Here is a 19,502-nt window from a genome sequence, read left to right as displayed (position 1 = left end):
TAAGGTGAAAAAACTTGAACCTTTACAACCCCTTTAGGGCCTTGCTAATACCATGGTGCAGAGAGCTCATGAAAATGCGCATTAAAAATCATGTCAACGTGCATAAAAACTCACTGAAACACACGATAATTGATGTGAAACCGATGTAAACTTGTGATTCTGAAAGTGAAATCTGCAGTTTTTCCATTAGTTTTCATGCACGTGTGGTGTGAACGGGCCCCTTAACTGAAATTCTATTGCAGAGGATGCCTTAAATTTGACTTGCATCTTAGTGCAGCACTGCAGACTCCTTGGAAATTTAGTGAGCCAATCACACAACCAGGAAGTTACATTTCTGGGGGCATTCCATACAGCAATGGTGTACAGAATGTTTCCAGGGTACATTACTACATTGAATTTTTCTGAAAATTACAGCGACTGCAGATTGAAAAGGAAAGGTCATTTTTAATAAAATTAAAATCACAATATGGGTTGTCAAGCAATTGCATATGCTAGATTATTTTTTCCATTTGTTATATTTTTTCCACGATAGTGTAATTATCCTTTGACAAATACATGTGGCACAGTATTAAAAAATGGAGCATTCTAAATGTAAAACTGACTAAATCCTTCATATATAGAGTAGTTATTTTACCAATGGAACTGTTTCTTTGTGCAGTAACATAGAAGATAACAGACTAATGAACTTAAAGTTATAGTAAACTAGAGCTGCACGATTCTGGCCAAAATGAGAATCACAATTTTTTTGCTTGGAATAAAGATCACGATTCTCGCGGCGTAAAATCTTTTACATTTATACAAAAAATATTTGGGCTAACTTTAGTTTTTTTTAATTCATTTGAAAGACCGCTGCACAAATACATTGCGACATAAAATATTGCAACAACCGCCATTTTATATATAAATAATATATAAATAAATATATATAAATGTTCGGGGGTTCCAAGTAATTTTCTAGCAAAAAAAATGATTTTAACTTGAAAAGGAACTGTCAGAAAATGGTTTGGTGTTTAGTGGTTAACCGTTATTAATTTACATACAAAAGTCTATTCCTTTGATGTAAAAGTCAAATTGATACAATGTTTAGACTTATCTCCGATACTTTTTTTAATGTCATGTGACAGTGACGCATTGATGGCTGGTACTGACAAATGGCACTGACAGACATCCTCTTCCATAACTGTAGAACATGATTTAAATTACAATTAGCCTAGGTTCACACTGCTGCGAATTCAAAATTGCGGTAAACCACGATTTTACCCCAATTTCGCGGCCGCGATTTGCCGCGATTTCGGCCGCAATTTAATGTAAATCGCGGCCCGAAATCGCAAAAAGTAGTACAGGAACTACTTTTTGAAATCGCAGATGCGGCGTCGCACTGATTAGGACAGTGCCATTGCCGACAATTGCCGCCGATTTGAGATGCGATTTGACATGTCAAATCGTTCCAAATCGTACCCAGTGTGAACCAGGGCTAAAGGATGTGAAAATGGCACTTTGTAGCCTACAGTTTTATAGGTGGTACTGTTCTGGCTTTATAGTAATAAACCTGCACTGGGAAAGAAACCCTTGCTGTTTACCTGGATTAAATTCAGACACAAACTTGTAAAAGGAATCTGTTGGGCTTCCTTTGGAAATTAAAAAATTACTGTAATGTAATAATCAAAAACTTAGCGTGTGAGAGAACATGGATTGTAACAATCTGTACTGTAACCACCAATGAGTCAAACTACATGAAGAAGGCGATTGCCTGATCTGATACCTGGGAGAGAGAGGCAGCGGGTAATGCCTGTGTCCCTGTATAATGCTCAGACGGCAACCCTACTTGGCACAGAATGAGAACTTCATGATTAAAGAACAGCCCATTATAACTTTAACAAGCAATATAACCAGCTTATCCTCCTGGATTTTTGTTTTACATTTCCCAAAGCAGATAAAGACCTGTCCATACAAACCAATGATATAACTGCAACTTACTTATACTTATCTTCACTCTATTGTGTTTTTCGTTGTGATACTGGTCAATAGAAATAGGCTATTCCATAGTGAAAACAGAATTCTGCAAAGTGGTTTAAAATATTACAATAGCAAAATTGTGTAATACCTGTGTCCGTGTATAATCCTCAGACGGCAGCCATCCAGTGTACAAAAGCCGCGCCTCCTCCTCGTCTGTGATAGGGGAACTCAGTTTCCCAGCAGTGAGTTAGTGTTCCACCTATCACGGACATCCTCTCATCCTCGTCCATGGGATGGGCAGAACACTGACTCACTTGCTGGGAGTGTTCCCCTATCACAGACGAGGAGGCGTGGCTTTTGTCGCCGTCTGAGCATTATACACACAGGCATTACACGCTGCCTCTCCGGGGAGAGGTATCGGATCAGACAACGGGAGCATTACTTTAATGAATTAAAAAAACTAACCAGTAAAGTTAGCCCAAAATGTTTTTGTATAAACGTAAAAGATTTTACGCCACGAGAATTATGATCTTTATTCTAAGCAAAAAAATTGCGATACTCATTTTGGCCAGAATCGTGCAGCTCTACAGCGCACACAGTCTCTGCAGCTATTCAGCTAAGTGCACACTGGAAATAAAAAGCAGGCGTTTGAGGGGCGTAAAAAACACCCAACGCCTATCCAAATTATAAAATGAACAGCACACAGTGCTATTCTCATTATCAAAACATGAAGCATTAGCATTGCTTCAAAATTGAAGCCTCATGGACACAAAATTGAAGCCGCACTGCCAGAGTCAATTTCTCGTTTTGTCTAAGGGAGAGGGAAACACCTTTCCACTGCCCTGCACTCCTGCGGTAGAGTGTCCATGGGCTCCAACTTTCCAATGCAGTGTTATTGTCCAAAAAACATTTACATTCCTGGAATAACTTCACATTTGCTTATTTCCTCAAACTGTCAAACCATCAAATGGCTGGTGTCCTAACTGATCACATATGCAGCACCATGGCAGTTGCAGATCCAACAGAAGCACCTTCCTTGGCTGTAAAGTATAGGGAGGTTTATTTCTGCTTTAAGGGCGTCAGCAGATTGGCCTCTACAAACTCAACAATGCCTAAAAATGGAAAGCAACTGAGCATGTGCAGGTCATGTTGAGACACTGTATTACTGGATTTTAAACAGTATAGAAACTTATTTTGAATGTATTAGCTACCCTGAGGTGATCGAGTAGGACTTAAGTTTCTGACTAAAGTTCCACTTGAATAACTGAATACTTCAGACAAGTTCACAGCTGGTTACTATAGACAAGATATTAGTAATCCACTTCTAGAGAGGCATCAGCTCATCAGTTCGGTTTATAAATTCCCAAAGTGAGATTAGTATCCATTATAGCAATGGATAGCCATTAGCCATTATGGGATTCATTTAAGATAAATCAGAATTTAAGTTAAGTTGTAAAACTATTTAAAAAAGCTTATTTACTGCCGAACCTTTTGTCAGGCTGTGTGGAATAACTGACCGTATACTAAATTTCTAAGACATTAAATCATCCAATCTATGTTAATCACTTCTTCAGCTTACTTTATATTATGTCAGTTTAGAAATTACAATTGTTCTTTCTGTTGAGATCATTTTCATGAAGTTACTTCAAGAAAGTTTGACAGAAGATATAAGGAAATAAACAATATTTCATCATTTTGACAGTTCCAACTGATCGAAAAATCAGTTTGTAAATGGATAGAAAACTGGCTAAAGGATAGAATTCAGAGAGTAGCGATTAATGACTCTGAATGGTCCAAGGTTATCAGTGATGTACCCCAAGGTTCAGAGTTAGGACCCTTACTTTTTAATATAATTTATGGTTGCACCGATACCACATTTTTAAGACAGAGTACAAGTACCGGTACTTTTTACAAGTACTTGTGGAAACCGCTGCTTTTTTTTAATGTAATGTGACAGTGGCACTAATATGCAGCACTGATGAGGCATGGATTGTGTCAGTTTTTTATTTTATAATTTATTTACGATTTACAGTAAAACCTTGGTTTAAGAGCGTTTTGCAAGACAAGCAACATTTTTAATAAATTTTGACTTGATATACAAGCGATGCCTTGATATAAGAGTAGCGTCAAGTCACAACCGTGTATAAAAGAAAAGAGAGGAGCCTCTAAGTGTAGCAACGTAGTTACATTTAATGAAAGTACAACATTTAGAAACTCACATGGATGATAGCACCGCCACAGTGTCTCAGCCAATTAGGAGGGAGAGTCTCAGATGGCCGAGGCACTCGTGGACATCGCTGGACAGAGATTGGGCTCTGGTAAGTATTAGGGGGGCTGCACACAGAAGGCTTTTTATCTTAATGCATAGAATGTATTAAGATAAAAAAACCTTATGACTTTACAACTCCTTTAACACTTTTGGTGGTTTTGATATAGCTTTATTTTACATTACATTTTTTGTATATCTGAGCCCAAACTTCTATCTTCTTTTAGTGTACTTTGGGTTAAGTAATATGAACATTGTATACGTTTACAATTTATTGTCTAAAATATTATTCAAAATGTATTTACTGGACAACTTACATTTCTGTGGTTTGCCATAACGGTGTGTCAGAGTGATTGAGATATCCCACCATTTAAACATTTTAGTTGCAGATACATTACACAGAGCAGCAATAGCCACGCAAATCACAAAGTGTGAATGGGGCCTGAATCTTTGAACACACAGTTTATTACTGTGACTTACTGTAGCTCAGATCAGTAGATGGTCTATTTGACCGTCTTATTATTAATATTCACAGTGCATCCGGAAAGTATTCACAGCGTTTCACTTTTTCCACATTTTGTTATGTTATGTTGCAACCTTTTTCCAAAATGAATTAAAATCATTATTTTCCTCAAAATTCCACAAACAATACATCATATTGACAACGTGAAAGAAGTTTGTTTGAAATCTTTGCAAATTTATTAAAAATAAAAAAACGAAAAAAATTCACATGTACATAAGTATTCACAGCCTTTGCCATGACAATCAAAATTGAGCTCAGGTGCATCCTGTTTCCACTGATCATCCATAAACGGTATCTACAACTTGATTGGAGTCCACCTGTGGTAAATTCAGTTGATTGGACATGATTTGGAAAGGTGCATACCTGTCTATAGAAGGTCCCACAGTTAACAGTGCATGTCAGAGCACAAACCAAGCCAAGGAATTGTCTGTAGACCTCCAAGACAGAATTGTATCAAGGCACAGATCTGGGGAAGGGAACAGAACACAAAATTCTGCAGCACTGAATGCCCCAATGAGCACAGTGGCCTCCATCATCCATAAATGGAAGAAGTTTGGAACCACCAGGACTCTTCATAGAGCGGGCCTCCCAGCCAAGCAGAGCGATCGGGGGAGAAGGGCCTTAGTCAGGGGGCAACTAACAACCCAATGGTCATTTTGACAGTCCCAGCATTTCTCCATGAAGAAAAAACCTTCCAGAAGCAAATCGATCTCTGAAGCACTCCACCAATCAGGCCTGTGTGGTAGAGTGGCCAGACGTAAGCCATTGCTCAGTAAAAGGCACAGGACAGCCCACCTGGAGTTTGCCAAAAGGCACCTAAAGGACTCTCAGACCATTAGTAAAAAAAAATACTCTGGTCTGATGAAACAAAAGATTGAACTCTTTGGACTGAATGGCAAGCGTCATGTCTGGAGGAGGAAACCAGGCACAGTTCATCACCGGATCATTACCATTCATACAGTGAAGCATGGCGGTGGCAGCATCATGCTGTGGGGATGTTTCTCAGCAGCAGGAACTGGGAGACTAGTCAGGTCGAGGGAAAGATGAATGCAGCAATGTACAGAGACATCCTTGATGAAAACCTGTTCCAGAGAACTCTGGACCTCAGACTTGGGGCAAAGGTTCGTCTTCCAACATAACGACCCAAAGCACACAGCCAAGATAACAAAGGAGTGGCTATGGGACAACTCTGTGAATGTTCTTGAGTGGCCCAACCAGAACCCAGACTTGAACTTGATTGAACAACTCTGGAGAGATCTGAAAATGGCTGTGCATCGGCGCTCTCCATCCAACCGATGGAGCTTGGCAGGTCCTGCAAAGAAGAATGAGAGGAAAAAAAAAAAAGGTGTTCCAAGCTTGTAGCATCGTCCTCAAAAAAACCTGAGGCTGTAATTGGTGCCAAACGTGCTTCAACAAAGTATTGAGCAAAGGTTGTAAATATAAATATATATATATATATATATATATATATATATATATATATATATATATAAATAAATAAATATAAATATAATGTATGTGATTTTTTATTTATTTTATAAATTTGCAAAGATTTCAAACAAACTTCTTTCATGTTGTTTATGGGGTATCGTTTGTCGATTTTTTAGGAAAATAATGATTTTAATCCATTTTGGAATAAGGCTGTAACATAACAAAATGTGGAAAAAGTGAAGCGCTGTGAATACTTTCCAGATGCAATGTGTACAGTGCTGTCAATTTTACGCAGCGCTTTACATATACATTCCACATTCATATCAGTCCCTACCCTCAAGGAGCTTACCATCTAAGTTCCCTAACTGACATCCATACATACACCTAATAGGGCCAATTTAGACAAGAGCCAGTCAACCTACCAGAATGTCTTTGGAGTGTGGGAGGAAACTCACGCAAGCACAGGGAGAACATGCAATCTCCCGGCAGGTAGTGCAATGGTTGGGTTTCAAACCATCGTCCCTAGTGCAGCTAGACAGAAGTGCTAACCACTTAGCGCAGTGCAGTGTTTATAGCCATCGACAGGATTAGACATTCCCCTACAGCTTACACAAGAGCTTTGACTGAGTGCAGCCTCTCCAATTAGTAATCTAAATAGATCCTGTATTCTGTTGTACATCCTAGTTAGGGCATCCACAAAGATCAATAAACATGTACACAAAAAAAAAGTCTCTAAGAAAAACTTAACCCATACAAACCTGCGAGGCCCATAAACTGTGGAATATGTAGTTTCTTCACAGGAAATGTCAATTCTCATACTACAGACAGAGATTATACATTAACTTGTGCAGTGCCATGCCCCATATCTCATGTTTCTATACAAACAGAAACTACTGACACAGGAATGTGAATATCTACACTACTATAGACTGTGTGTACACAGTAACAAATTACATGCAGGTTGAAAACAGCTTACAGGTAGGAAGGTTTACAGTGCCTTTAAAGTGGTTGTAAACCCACTTAAAAAAAAAAAGCACCTGCAAGACAAAGGCATAATGAGCTAGTATACACATATCATACTAGCTCATTATGCAATAATTGTCCAGGATCGAAGCCCCCAAGGCGGTGGCCGACAAAGCACCGGACGGTGACATGTAGTCCCAGAGTTACTTTTGCGTATCGCGGCTCGGGCGCTGTGATTGGCCGGAGCCATGATGACATCACTCCTAGGCAATGAGGATAGAGAGAGACCCGGAGAGCCGCTGCTCTCATGCACATCGCTGGATCGAGATTGGGCTCAGGTATGTATTGGGGGGCTGAGGGGGGAGCTGCACACTGAAGGTTTTTTACCTTCATGCATAGATTGCATGAAGGTAAAAAACCTTCAGCCTTTAAAATCAACCACTTTAGCCTGCCCATAAAGAGAAAGAGACTGAGGGGGGCAAACATGTTAATAGGTAAAGTGCAAGCAAAAATAGGATTTTTTGTACTCACCGTAAAATCCTTTTCTCTGAAGTCCATGGACGGACACAGCTCCTTAAATCTTGACAAGTGGGTTATGTTCCCTGTTTACAGGAGAGGACTAGGCAGAAACATGTTAAATAGTTAAATACATGTTACATTAACAGAGTTGAACAGCCCCGCCCAGGGGACGGTCCCTCCAGACATAACCCTCCTCACTGCAGCATGCAGCCTCAGTTCGTAACAAGCAGTACAAACCTAAAAAGGAGGGGTGGGAGCTGTGTCCGTCCATGGACTTCAGAGAAAAGGATTTTACGGTGAGTACAAAAAATCCTATTTTCTCTTATCGTCCATGGACGGACACAGCTCCTTAAATCTTGACAAGTGGGACGTCCCCAAGCAGTGTCAAAAAACGAGGGGTGGGAAATATATCAGTAAAAACCATTTTTAACTTCACCCCAAAACAAGCAGAGCTCCTCAACGGAGGAGGTGCAACTTTAAACAGCCGCCGGCAAAAACTAGCGGCTGAAAAAAACATCATAAGATGCACTCACAGCAACCATGTAAATTCTGGAAAAAGCGTGAACGGACGAGCAAATCGCCGCCTCGCACACCTGTGAGACCGACGCATGATGTCGAAAAAACCCCCAAAAAAAACAGGAAGCACCAATTGCCCTGGTTGAAAGTGCCGTGACCGGAAAGGGGGGCCCGCCCATTAGGAGCATAGGCCTGTATGACGGCCTGCCTGATCCACCGAGAAATGGTGGTCGACGAGACCGCCAGGCCCTTTTGTGGACCAGACACCGACACAAAAGAGAGTCAGAAGCTCCGAAATGGAGCTGTAGTAGGCTGGTATACCTGCAAAGCGCGTACCACGCCTAAAGTATGAAAGGCCGAAACCTCCTTCGGAAGAAGGGAAGGTCGCGGGCGCACCATCACCTAATCCTTATGGGGGATCAAGCATGGCGGCTTGCAAGACAAGACCGCCAACTCAGAAACCCCTCTAACCGAGGTAAAGGCCACTAATGGGGCCACCTTCTGAGATAGTGTCAAGAGAAAATCTCTGATGTTTCCAAAAGGAAGGTTCCTGAAGAACCGAGAGCACCAGAGTCAAAACTCATGGGGGAAGAGATGGGCCAAGAGGGGAAAGTATATGACAAACCCCTTGCACACAAAAAAAGGGGACCCACCAGGGAACGGGCCGCAAAAAGGCCACTAAAAGAACACAGCCAAGGCTGAAATCTGCCCCCAAACGGTGCTTTAAGCATCTTTTAGATCCAATCCAAGCTTTAAAAACAGCAGGACCCTGGACACCGAGAGTACGCCCGTGGACGTCACTCCATCCCTTCGCACCAAGAGAGGTACGACAGTAGATCCTCCGGAAGAAGACTACGGTGCCCTGTTGAGATGACCGAGTCAGACAGACCCTGGTCACCTAAAGTCTGGCTTCCAATAACCATGTTGAGCAAGTCAGTGACTGTACAACAGGAGGAAGTATGGGACCTTGAGACAGGAACCTCCTGCCCTGGCAATCGCCAGGGTGCCTCCGCTACCAGGCGCCCGATATCAGCGTACCAAGGACGCCGAGGTCAATCTGGAGCGATTAGAATCATCGGGATCTCCTCAGCATCCACTCTGTGGAGCGGCCGAGGAAGCAACTACCATGGAGGAATGGCAAAATTACCGATACAGACAACACAGGGCCACCAGTGCGACTGACGCATCTGTACAAGATCACTAGACCTGGCCACTAACTTTGACACCCTTGCGGCGGAGACAAGCTGCCAGGAGATCCATGCCATGTGAGGCTCACCTCCTGCAAGGGAGCCGAAACACCCCAAGCACAAAGACCAGTCGCCCTGGTCCAGCATCTGGCGACTCCAGTAGTCCGCCTGCCGGCATACCTGATGGTAGACTAAAGCCACGGCCGTGGCGTTGTCCGGCTGAAACCAGATCGGTCGACCACAAGGAGAAGCATAGCCTGATCGCCTAAAATAGTAGGACAATGAACAGTAGACAGCACCTGGTATTCCCAGGTGGTCTCCCACCAGGCACTAGCCAGGCCCGACCCTGGGTAGCTACCGAGACCAGACACATTCAAGGAGGTGTGGTCATAGGTCCACACAAGTCCAGCGACTCAGGGCCGACTGGACCCCCCAGTTTTGTGAACCTCCAGGTTCACAACCCGTGAGCTGGCATCCGTCGTAAACACCGACCACTGGAAGAAAGGAACAACTTCCCGGACCGAAGAGTCGGGAATCTCTGTCACCAACTCAGAGAGACTCTGACTAGGTGGCGCACAGGAATCTAATGATTTCAGAGACAACCTGGACAGTAGTTCCCCTGGAAAACCAGGGTGTGGAACTGGGCATACAGTACCACCTTGAAGGAGGCTACCCACAGACCCCGAACCAGCAGGCGCCCGGAGAGAAGACCGATTGCGTGATGCCAATACCTTCACCGCAGACTGAAGAGTCTGCAATTTCTCCAGGGGGAAGAAGGACCTTTGCCACTGAGGAGTCTGGATCAACACTAGATACTCCAACGCTGAGTCGGAACCTAGCATGCCCATGATTTGAACCCTGGGTCGCACACATGGAGGGCATGCTTGCTGCCACTGAGCTACACTTTCTGGCGTAAACGTTTAACATCCACCCGAATCTTCGGAGGGTCTGAATGGGAATAACCCATCCACTAGGTCGGAGACAGAAGCTGCTCTCAGAAGAAAGTCGTCCAAGTAGCCAATGAGGCAAAGCCTCGCTGTCCCAACAAAATTCAAATAAGTGGGAGCTCCTAGCTGAAAACCCATGGTGCTGACGCCAGATCAAAAGGGAGGGCCACAGGCTGACAGAGACCCTTCTCTCATCACGAAGCACAGAAAAAAACACTGTGACATGTGCAAAACGGGACATGCATGTATGCGTCCCTGATGTCCGAGGACGTCAGGACATCCCCCAGATGAAGCGCAGCTACCACCGAACAAATGGATTCCATGCGGAACTACCCAACGTTCACAAAGGTATTTAGGGCCTGAGGCCCATAGAAAACCCCAAAACTCTCGTCCTGCAGGAAAGGTAAAATTACCTTGCAGCTTAGCAAATCCCACGCTGCCCAAGGCAGACCGACGGGCCGGGAGAGGAAGACACAAGGACAGAACTTTGTTCTGTGGATAGGAGGAAACCCTATCTAGTACTCCGAAGAGACCACCTCGCAGACCCACTAGTCGGAGAGCAGGGAGGTTTCACTGAATTGTGAACCTGCAAGCCGCCCCTCCCACCTAGAGACAGGGAGGGAAGGCTATATACATTGGCAGGATTTGGGTGCCGGCGTGATCGGCTTATGCACCCAGGGACAGATTAGTCCCCCAGCTGGGCCTTTGACGGCCTGGGAGGGTTGCCCCTAAATAATACACACACATAGTGTATATGTATATTATGTAGGTGTATACACACATGTCTTTGGAGGAAACCGGAGTACCCGGAGGAAACCCACGCAGACACAGGGAGCGACAATGCAAGCTCCAGGCAGATTGGAGTCAGTGTGCGGATTCGAACCAATGACTCTCTTGCTGCCAAGTAATGGAGTTAAGCACTACACCACCGTGTGCACAAAACCATTCTGAGCCTAGATTCACACTGCTGCGAATTCAAAATCGCGGTAAAACGCAATTTAATGTAAATCGCGGCCCGAAATCGCAAAAAGTAGTACAGGAACTACTCCTTGAAATCGCAGATGCGGCGTCGCACTGATTAGGACAGTGCCATTGCCGACAATTGCCACCGATTTGAGATGCGACTTGACATGTCAAATCGCATCTCAAATCGTTCCAAATCGTACCCAGTGTGAACCAGGGCTGAAACAGACACCCTGGATAACAAGGGCGCAGCATTCAAAGAAAGCATCACAGACCTATATGAGGCCCTGGACCAGCTGGTCCGCTAGGCTAATAACCTCAGGAGAGAGTCGGTGCTCCTCCACTGTCTGGTGCAAAATGCTCACTCTGTGAGTTGTATACAGCACTAGGGGTCAGGACTACTCCAGGATGGCCGCCGAGCGTTCAGAACGCGGCCACAGGAAAATGGCCGGCACAATGTAAGCTGCGCCATAGCGCGGCTACGACAAAATGGGCGCCAATGGGAGTTTTCAATGTAATTTAATAACCTCCCAAAAAATGGCGCCAGCGTCGACTGAGACCCCAGTGTAGTGGCCACAATAGGCCCGCAAGCCAGACCCCAGCATGGTAAACATGGAACGGGTCAGTACTTCGGATCTTCTATCAGTCAGATCCATACAAGTAGGGGTTCCCGCCCGGCGGTGAGGGACTACAAAAGCCCTCAGCGGCTTTTCTCATTCCGCATCTCAGAAATTATCAAAGAAGGGCACAGAAGGAAAAAACCTACACAGCGGTCTGATTTGTGTGATCCAAAAAAGACCGAGCCCTCGGCGGAAACCCAGCTGCACTATGCAGCTTAGGAGAGTCCCTTGCAGCAGTAAAAAGCGCACCCATAAATGCCTTATTCTGCCTTTTTTTTTTTTTTTTTTTTAACTAGGTACCTGGTCCATGGCTCCAAACAGAGCATTCCCCAGGGGATAACGGGGGAAGGGGGCACTCTTTTACCATCCGCCCGCAGTCCACCCCCACCCTGGCACAAACTGTGTCCAGGACTAACAATAAAAACTCTGTGGGAATCCCAGGTGCTAACACCTGCTGCCACCACCAGCATGTGGGGAAGGACCCAGATACTGACTCCAATATTTACATAGTGTGTATTATAATATGCACACCTGTCCATACAAATAGACAAGAGCTCCTAGAGCCCTATTCAGGGCCTCTCACCCACTTGCTGCGCTGACCAGGGGTAACCAGGGGACTCCCTCAGGAGGAGACTGCCCAGCGCTGCCTGTGAGGAAAAGAACCGTGAGGTAACTTTTGCAGGGACCTGTGTTTAAACAGGAAAAGCCTCCTAGGGCTGTTTTATTTAAGGACAAGTCACAGATACAGCATAAAAAGCAAAACCATTACAGGTGTCACCAATCAGTCAGCGTCTGCTGAAGTATAATCATAAACATCTGTGCTCATCACAGGGCTTTTTACCTCACAGGAAAGCCCAATACAAAAAAGAAAAAAAAACACAGGCCAGATAACACAGTCCCCTCAGGAAGGCCCCCTCCCCCCTGACAGCGGCAATGTTAGCAATGCAGCAAGGGAAAGGAGCAGGGAAGGGAGGGGAAGGGACCCCCGAACCCCAGGAATGCCCAGCCGTACCAACCCACCGAAGCAGGAGGGACTGTACTTACCCGTCCAAGCGAGGACTCGCTGACGCATTCCTGACAGAACTACAACCGAAATGGAGGTAGCTGTCGGCCCGGTCCACTGTGAGTGAGACAACACCACAGCCCAGTCATATGTGGACCTCGGAGCAAAGCTCACCGGCCACCCCAGGAGTCATGGGGTACGGCGTGGCAGACCAAGCCTCTTTGCAAAGGTGTGCCCACGCTTGCTGGTCGGACTGAGTAGACTACAAGGATCTATATTATCCAGCCTGTCTCTCAGCCGACAGTTGAAAGAAGATTCTTCAAGAAAAAGTAAAGTAAAATAAAATAAAATAAAATTTCTCCTCAGGGCGCTGGGCCCAAAGGGAGCCATACGTCCTTCTCCTTTGCTAGGCAGAACGAAACTGAGGCTGCATGCTGCAGTGAGGAGGGTTATGTCTGGAGGGACCGCCCCCTGGGCGGGGCTGTTCAACTCTGTTAATGTAACATGTATTTAACTATTTAACATGTTTCTGCCTAGTCCTCTCCTGTAAACAGGGAACATAACCCACTTGTCAAGATTTAAGGAGCTGTGTCCGTCCATGGACGATAAGAGAAATGTCATTTTAATGGAGTTAAACTTATGGAAGCTTAATTCTGATACAAACTTGTATGTGTCAAAAGTGCATTGTGTGAAATACACAAACATGACATTTCTAATAAAACCATATCCAAGAACTTACCAGGGTACTGCCTAGTTAGTAGTGGTCGCTGCTGAATGGAAAAGCGAAAAAAAGATGACAGAGGACGTTTTGGGGGTTCCTTTGGTGGATGAGCTCTTGGGAAGTCATTGACTACTGGATTTTTTGAGAACCACCTTGCTGTCGTACACTGCACAGTTGATAAAGCACTGGGAAAGTTGCTGCACCTGGAAAAAAGCGAGGACAAAGTTACAAATGTACCTTTGACTCCAGGGGTCAACTGCTCATTTTGTTTAGTGATGAGCAGAAAGCACATAACTCACCCAATCTTTCAGAAAACGGTGCTCCCCCACAGTCCAGTGGTGGACTGTTCCTGGTCTATAGAGCCTACTCTAGCCGTGATGACGTCCAGAACAGTCCACTATTCAAGACCACTGGAGCGCGGGGGTAACGGACCAGTCTTATGCTGGGAGGATCGAAGGATTGGGTAAGTATATTTCCTCTCCTCTAGAAAAAGAAAACGAGCAAATACAACTAGGGCATACTGGTGATGAGAAAGATTGTTACAAGTGAAACTAGCTACATATTAACCAGACCCTAGAAAAAGATGTGCATCTATAATCACAGACTTTACAAAGAAATTATATTCTCAATTTTCAGTAGGTAACACAAATGTATATGTTATATTCACTTCAAACGAATCCACAAAACATGGAATAATGGGATTCTAATCATTTTATAGCAGAATTTTTTTTTTGGTAAAAACAAAAATCGCAATAAGCGTAGATGGATTGGTTTTCGCAAAACTTATAGCATCTACAAAATAGGGGATAGATGGATTTTTTTAACTAGTAATGGCGGCGATCTGCAATTTTTATCGTGACTGCGATATTGTGACGGACATAGTCAGACACCATTGACACTATTTTGTGACCAGTGACATTTATACAGCGATCAGTGCTATAAAAATGCATCGATTACTGTATAAATGTGACTGGCAGGGAAGGGGTTAACACTAGGGGGTGATCAAGGGGTTGCGTTTCCTAGGGAGTGATTCTAACTGTAGGGGGCGGGAACTCACAAGGGGAGAAGACTGATCGGTGTTCTTCTGTACTGGGAACACACCATCGGTCTCCTTTCACCTGACATGAAACACAGATCCACAGTCCTTCTCTGTTACCAGGCAATCACTGGTGCCTGGCAGACATCGCGGTCACCGAGCACGCGCATCGGCTCCCAAGTGACGCGGCGGACGGGCACCCCCTGCCTAGAGGTCTGGGAAGCAAAGGACGTCATATGACGCCCGCCCAGAACAAGAGCCACACCGCCCAGCTGTCATTTGACAGTGGGCGGGCAGCAGGCGGTTAAACATTCACCGTGCTGGAGAAAAGGGTAATTGAACCCTTGGAGTTAATAGCTGGTTAAAACTCCTTTAGCAGCAATGACTTCAAGCAAGTACTTTTGGTAGCTTTGGACCAGACCTGCACAACATTCCAGAGGAATTTTTGACCATTACTCAAAAGGCCACTTTAACACTGAAGCGTTTTACAGGCTCTTTTGTGCAAACAAAAATAAATAGCGCCTGTAAACTGCCTCTTCTGCAGCCCCAGTGTGAAAGCCCAGCAAGCAGCATCTTTGGGGCGGTGCGGGAGTGGTGTATTTGGCGTTTCTAAACTGCCCCTGCCATTGAAATCGATGGCCAGCGCTGTCGAAGTGTCTGCAAAGCGTTTCGCCAGCAGCACTTTTGGGGAGCTTTTTACCCTCTTTCAGCCACTAGCAGGGGTTAAAAGCACCCTACTAGCGGCTGAAAGGCACTGCTAAAACGACCATTGGGTCACTTTATGTTGGTAATCTATGCCCTTTTTGCACCATACATAATGCTGAGTATTCTTCCTGAATAATTCAACTTTTGTTTCATCAGTTTACAAAGCATTTTCCTAGTAGTGTTGTGGTTTGCCAAGGTGCTCTCTGGCAAATGTCAGGCAATGTTGGTTTTAGAAAGCAGCATCTTCCTTCATGGACACCATGCCTGTTCAAAGACTTACAAATTACGTATATATAAGATTGGATGTGTCCCCCTTTTGTTGGTTGAACTAGATGGACTTGTGTCTTTTTCAACCAGACTAACTATGTAACTAATTATGTATGATAAGATTCATGAACAGGGATGTTTGCCAGTTCTGGTGATGTCTTTAGTGGTTACTTGATGATTTTTCTTTGCCTAGTTGAATATTCTGTGTTGTGCCTAGGGAGTCATCCTCCACTTCTGCAGATCAATTACTCTTGATCATGTCTTCAGAGAGCTCCCCCCCCCCCCCCCCAAGATGTGTTCCAAATCAGCTGATGCTTCTTATGATCAGCAATCTTAAAAGTGTCTTATCAAAGGAACTCTAAACCACACCTCCAAACTAATTTCATGTATTAGACTCCAGGTGTGCAAACTACTGACTCCATTAGCTTTCACTGAAGTAATTAGTTTATGGTTTTACTTTTTTCTCCAGCACTGTTAATGTTAAATGGGTGTGTTCAATAAACGTACCACAAATTAGAATTGTTTGGGTGTTATCAGCCCATGCACATTGTGCTTGCCTATTGCTGTGACCTAGATAAGGATCAGATCACATGGCAAATTATTGCAAAAAACCCAGGGCCATATTCTCAAAGAGTTTACGCCGGCGTATCAGCAGATACGCCGACGTAAGTCCGATTCTAAGGCCGTCCTATGTTTAAGTGTATTCTCAAACTGAGATACACTTAAACATGCCTAAGATACGACGACCTGTGCCGTTGTATCTTAGGCTGCAATATCTACGCTGACCGCTAGGTGGCGTTTCCTTTGCGGTCAGCGTAGAATATGCAAATGACTAGTCACGCCGATTCTCTAACGTGTTGCCCGTCGTAGTGATTTTACGTCGTTTCCGTAAGCGATACGCGGCGTAAAGATAAACATGCCCCCTAGGTGGCGTACTCAATGTTAAGTATGGCCGTCGTTCCCGCGTCGAAATTTGAAAATTTAACGTCGTTTGCGTAAGTCGTCCGTGAATGGCGATGGACGCCATTTACGTTACCGTCAAAACAAATGACGTCCGTGAGACGTCATTTAGCGTAATGCACGTCGGGTAATTTACCCGACGGAGCATGCGCATTACGATAGGCGCGGGAGCGCACCTAATTTAAATGATCCACGCCCCCTACCAGGATCATTTGAATTAGGAGTGCTTGCGCTGGTGGACTTTACGCTATGCCGCCGCAAGTTTACAGGTAAGTGGTTTGGGAATCAGGCACTTGCCAGTTAAACTTGTGGCGGAGTAACGTAAAGGACATAAGTTACGCCGCCGGAGATCTCTAAGAATATGGCCCCCAGTTAATTACAAGGGGTTCACATATATTTTCTTGCCACTGTCTTTTAAAACCATTTATCAACACAGGAGAAACGAATAGTAAATGTACAGAGTACATGGTTTACCTAAAGAACCACTAAACTCAAAATAATCTGATTTTTGGTTTGATAGTTTTACTTGGAGAAAATCAGGGGACACAAAGCATCTTCATTAAGTGGTTGTAAAGGCTGAAGGTGTTGCACCTATATGCATGAAGCTAAAACACCTGTGCGTTGCTGCTTCCCCCACCACAATACTCACTTAAGCTCCTATTCGATCCAGTGATGTGCACAAGAGCCTTGGCTGTCCCTGGACTCCCTCTCCTCATTGGCTACTGCTGTCAATCACAGTCAGTGAGCCAATGAGGAGAAAGGGGAGCTGAGCCATGACTCTCTGTGCCCTATGAATGCATAGAGAAGGGCTCAGGAGCAAGCATGCACCAGCAAGCGGCTTGCTATTAGAGGCACTAGTAAATAGGGAGGAGCCAGGAGCGCCAGCAGGGGACCCGAGAAGAGGAGTATCGGGGCTGCTCTGTGCACAACCACTGCACAGAGCAGCCAAGTATATCATGTTTGTTATTTACACACACAAAAAAAGCCAAACCTTTGATACCACTTTAGTCATTAAAATAGGGTTATGATGCCACCTTCAGGTGATTGGATACTGGAAGAAAAAACAAGGCAGGAAGTTCCCTCACAGTCATTACCTCTCCACATTAGGCAAGGCTTTGTAGAAAGCCATGAACCACAGAAGAAGAGGGGGTCTCTGTGTCCCATGATATACTCCAAGAAAACGTTTTTACAGGTAAGCTAAAAATCGAATTTTCTTTACACAGAACATCTTCATTAGCCATTATGCTAGAGATGTCCCAAAGCAATGAATATGAGGGGAGGGCAACACAGCCACAAGCCAACTACTCCCAAACAAGTAAACCAAAATAAGTTAGAACAACACGCCAGCCTAAGGTGGAGTGCTTAGCCACCTATAGAAAAAGGGAAAGCAGGGGAGGATAGAGCATTTCAGAATTTCAGGACAGCATAGGAAGGCTGGGGGAATCATTTCCAGGAGAAAAACAGTGGACGGGGACAGAGGGATTCAGTTCCAGGGGGACAACAGTTTAGGACAGTGATGGCGAACCTTGGCACCCCAGATGTTTTGGAACTACATTTCCCATGATGCTCAACTACACGGCAGAGTGCATGAGCATCATGGGAAATGTAGTTCCAAAACATCTGGGGTGCCGAGGTTCGCCCTCACTGGTTTAGGAGGACAGAGGAATTTGGTTCCAGGAGGAAGGCAGTGGAGAAAGACAGAGGGATTTGGTACCAGCAGGACAGGGGAGGAGGACAGAGGGATTAAATTCTAGGTTAGGACAGAGGGATTCATTTCCAGGAAAAGACAGTAGAAGAGAACGGGGGGGATTCAACTCTGGGGGGGGGGGGACGGAGGAATTCAATTCCAGGGGGGGGGGCTCAGCAGAAGAGGGCAAGGGTATTTAGTTCCAGATAAGGTCAGTGGGATTCAGTTCCGGGGGGGGGGGGTTAAGGATGAGCTCTGGCGTATTCGCATAGAACACGTGCAGAGCCCGCCAGGAAGTGTGCACGGCGCTGCGCTAATAACAGCCAGGGAGACATTTCACGTTCCCCGCAGCCGAGCATCGGGACAATGTCTCCCTGGCTGTGATTAGCACAGCGCCGTGCACACTTCCTGGCGGGCTCTTCACGTGTTCTATGCGAACACGCCAGAGCTCATCCTTACCGGAGAGGAATCAGCTGAGAATTTGGTTCCAGAGCGGACGACGGAGGGATCTGGTTCCAGAGCGGACGACGGAGGGATCTGGTTCCAGAGCGGGCGACGGAGGGATCTGGTTCCAGAGCGGGCGACGGAGGGATCTGGTTCCAGAGCGGGCGACGGAGGGATCTGGTTCCAGAGCGGGCGACGGAGGGATCTGGTTCCAGAGCGGACGACGGAGGGATCTGGTTCCAGAGCGGACGACGGAGGGATCTGGTTCCAGAGCGGACGACGGAGGGATCTGGTTCCAGAGCGGGCGACGGAGGGATCTGGTTCCAGAGCGGGCGACGGAGGGATCTGGTTCCAGAGCGGACGACGGAGGTATTCAGCTCGGGGGGGGATATTCTGTTTAAGGACAGGGAGAGCAGGGCTCTATGCATTTCCTGCAGAGGGTGGAAGTAAATCAATAAAGCATGATATAGCCAAGCCATGCACATAGAACTATAGGAGTGCTGAGCCCCAGCATGGCTGGAAGGCACATGGTGTGTGACAGCCGGGTTCCCGTAGGGAATGCTGGGTCTTCTAGTTCCACAGCCAGAAGTACTCATCACCCACACTCTTCCCCTTCCCCACATGTAACACCTTGCAGCCTGTGAACAGCGGAGTCCGGCCAGTGCCTTGGCAAGCACCCCGACACCTCTAGACAGCAGGGACACCATGACTGCTACACGATCTTCCAGTCCCGCTCATGCGCAAGGCATGCCGGGTATGTCCTACGTCACTTCCTCTGGTGTTCTGCC

General features: G+C 45.5%; 1 protein-coding gene across 1 annotated transcript in view; it reads right to left on the bottom strand.

Moving 5' to 3' along the window:
* Positions 1-19,497, bottom strand: part of TFAM (transcription factor A, mitochondrial) — a 42,990-nt gene extending 23,493 nt beyond the window's left edge. The window contains exons 1-2 of the mRNA XM_040362081.1: positions 19,345-19,497; positions 13,634-13,818 (exon numbers count right to left, since the gene is read on the bottom strand). Of these exons, the coding sequence (XP_040218015.1) occupies positions 13,634-13,818; positions 19,345-19,421 (262 nt within the window). The 5' untranslated portion in view covers positions 19,422-19,497. The remainder of the gene's footprint in view (positions 1-13,633; positions 13,819-19,344) is intronic.
* Positions 19,498-19,502: the final 5 nt, after the last annotated feature.

Source organism: Rana temporaria, chromosome 8 (genome assembly GCF_905171775.1).
Source record: "Rana temporaria chromosome 8, aRanTem1.1, whole genome shotgun sequence".
Taxonomy (NCBI): domain Eukaryota; kingdom Metazoa; phylum Chordata; class Amphibia; order Anura; family Ranidae; genus Rana; species Rana temporaria.
The sequence above is the reverse complement of the archived record's forward strand: the minus strand, read 5'-3'. Positions and strand labels throughout refer to the sequence as shown.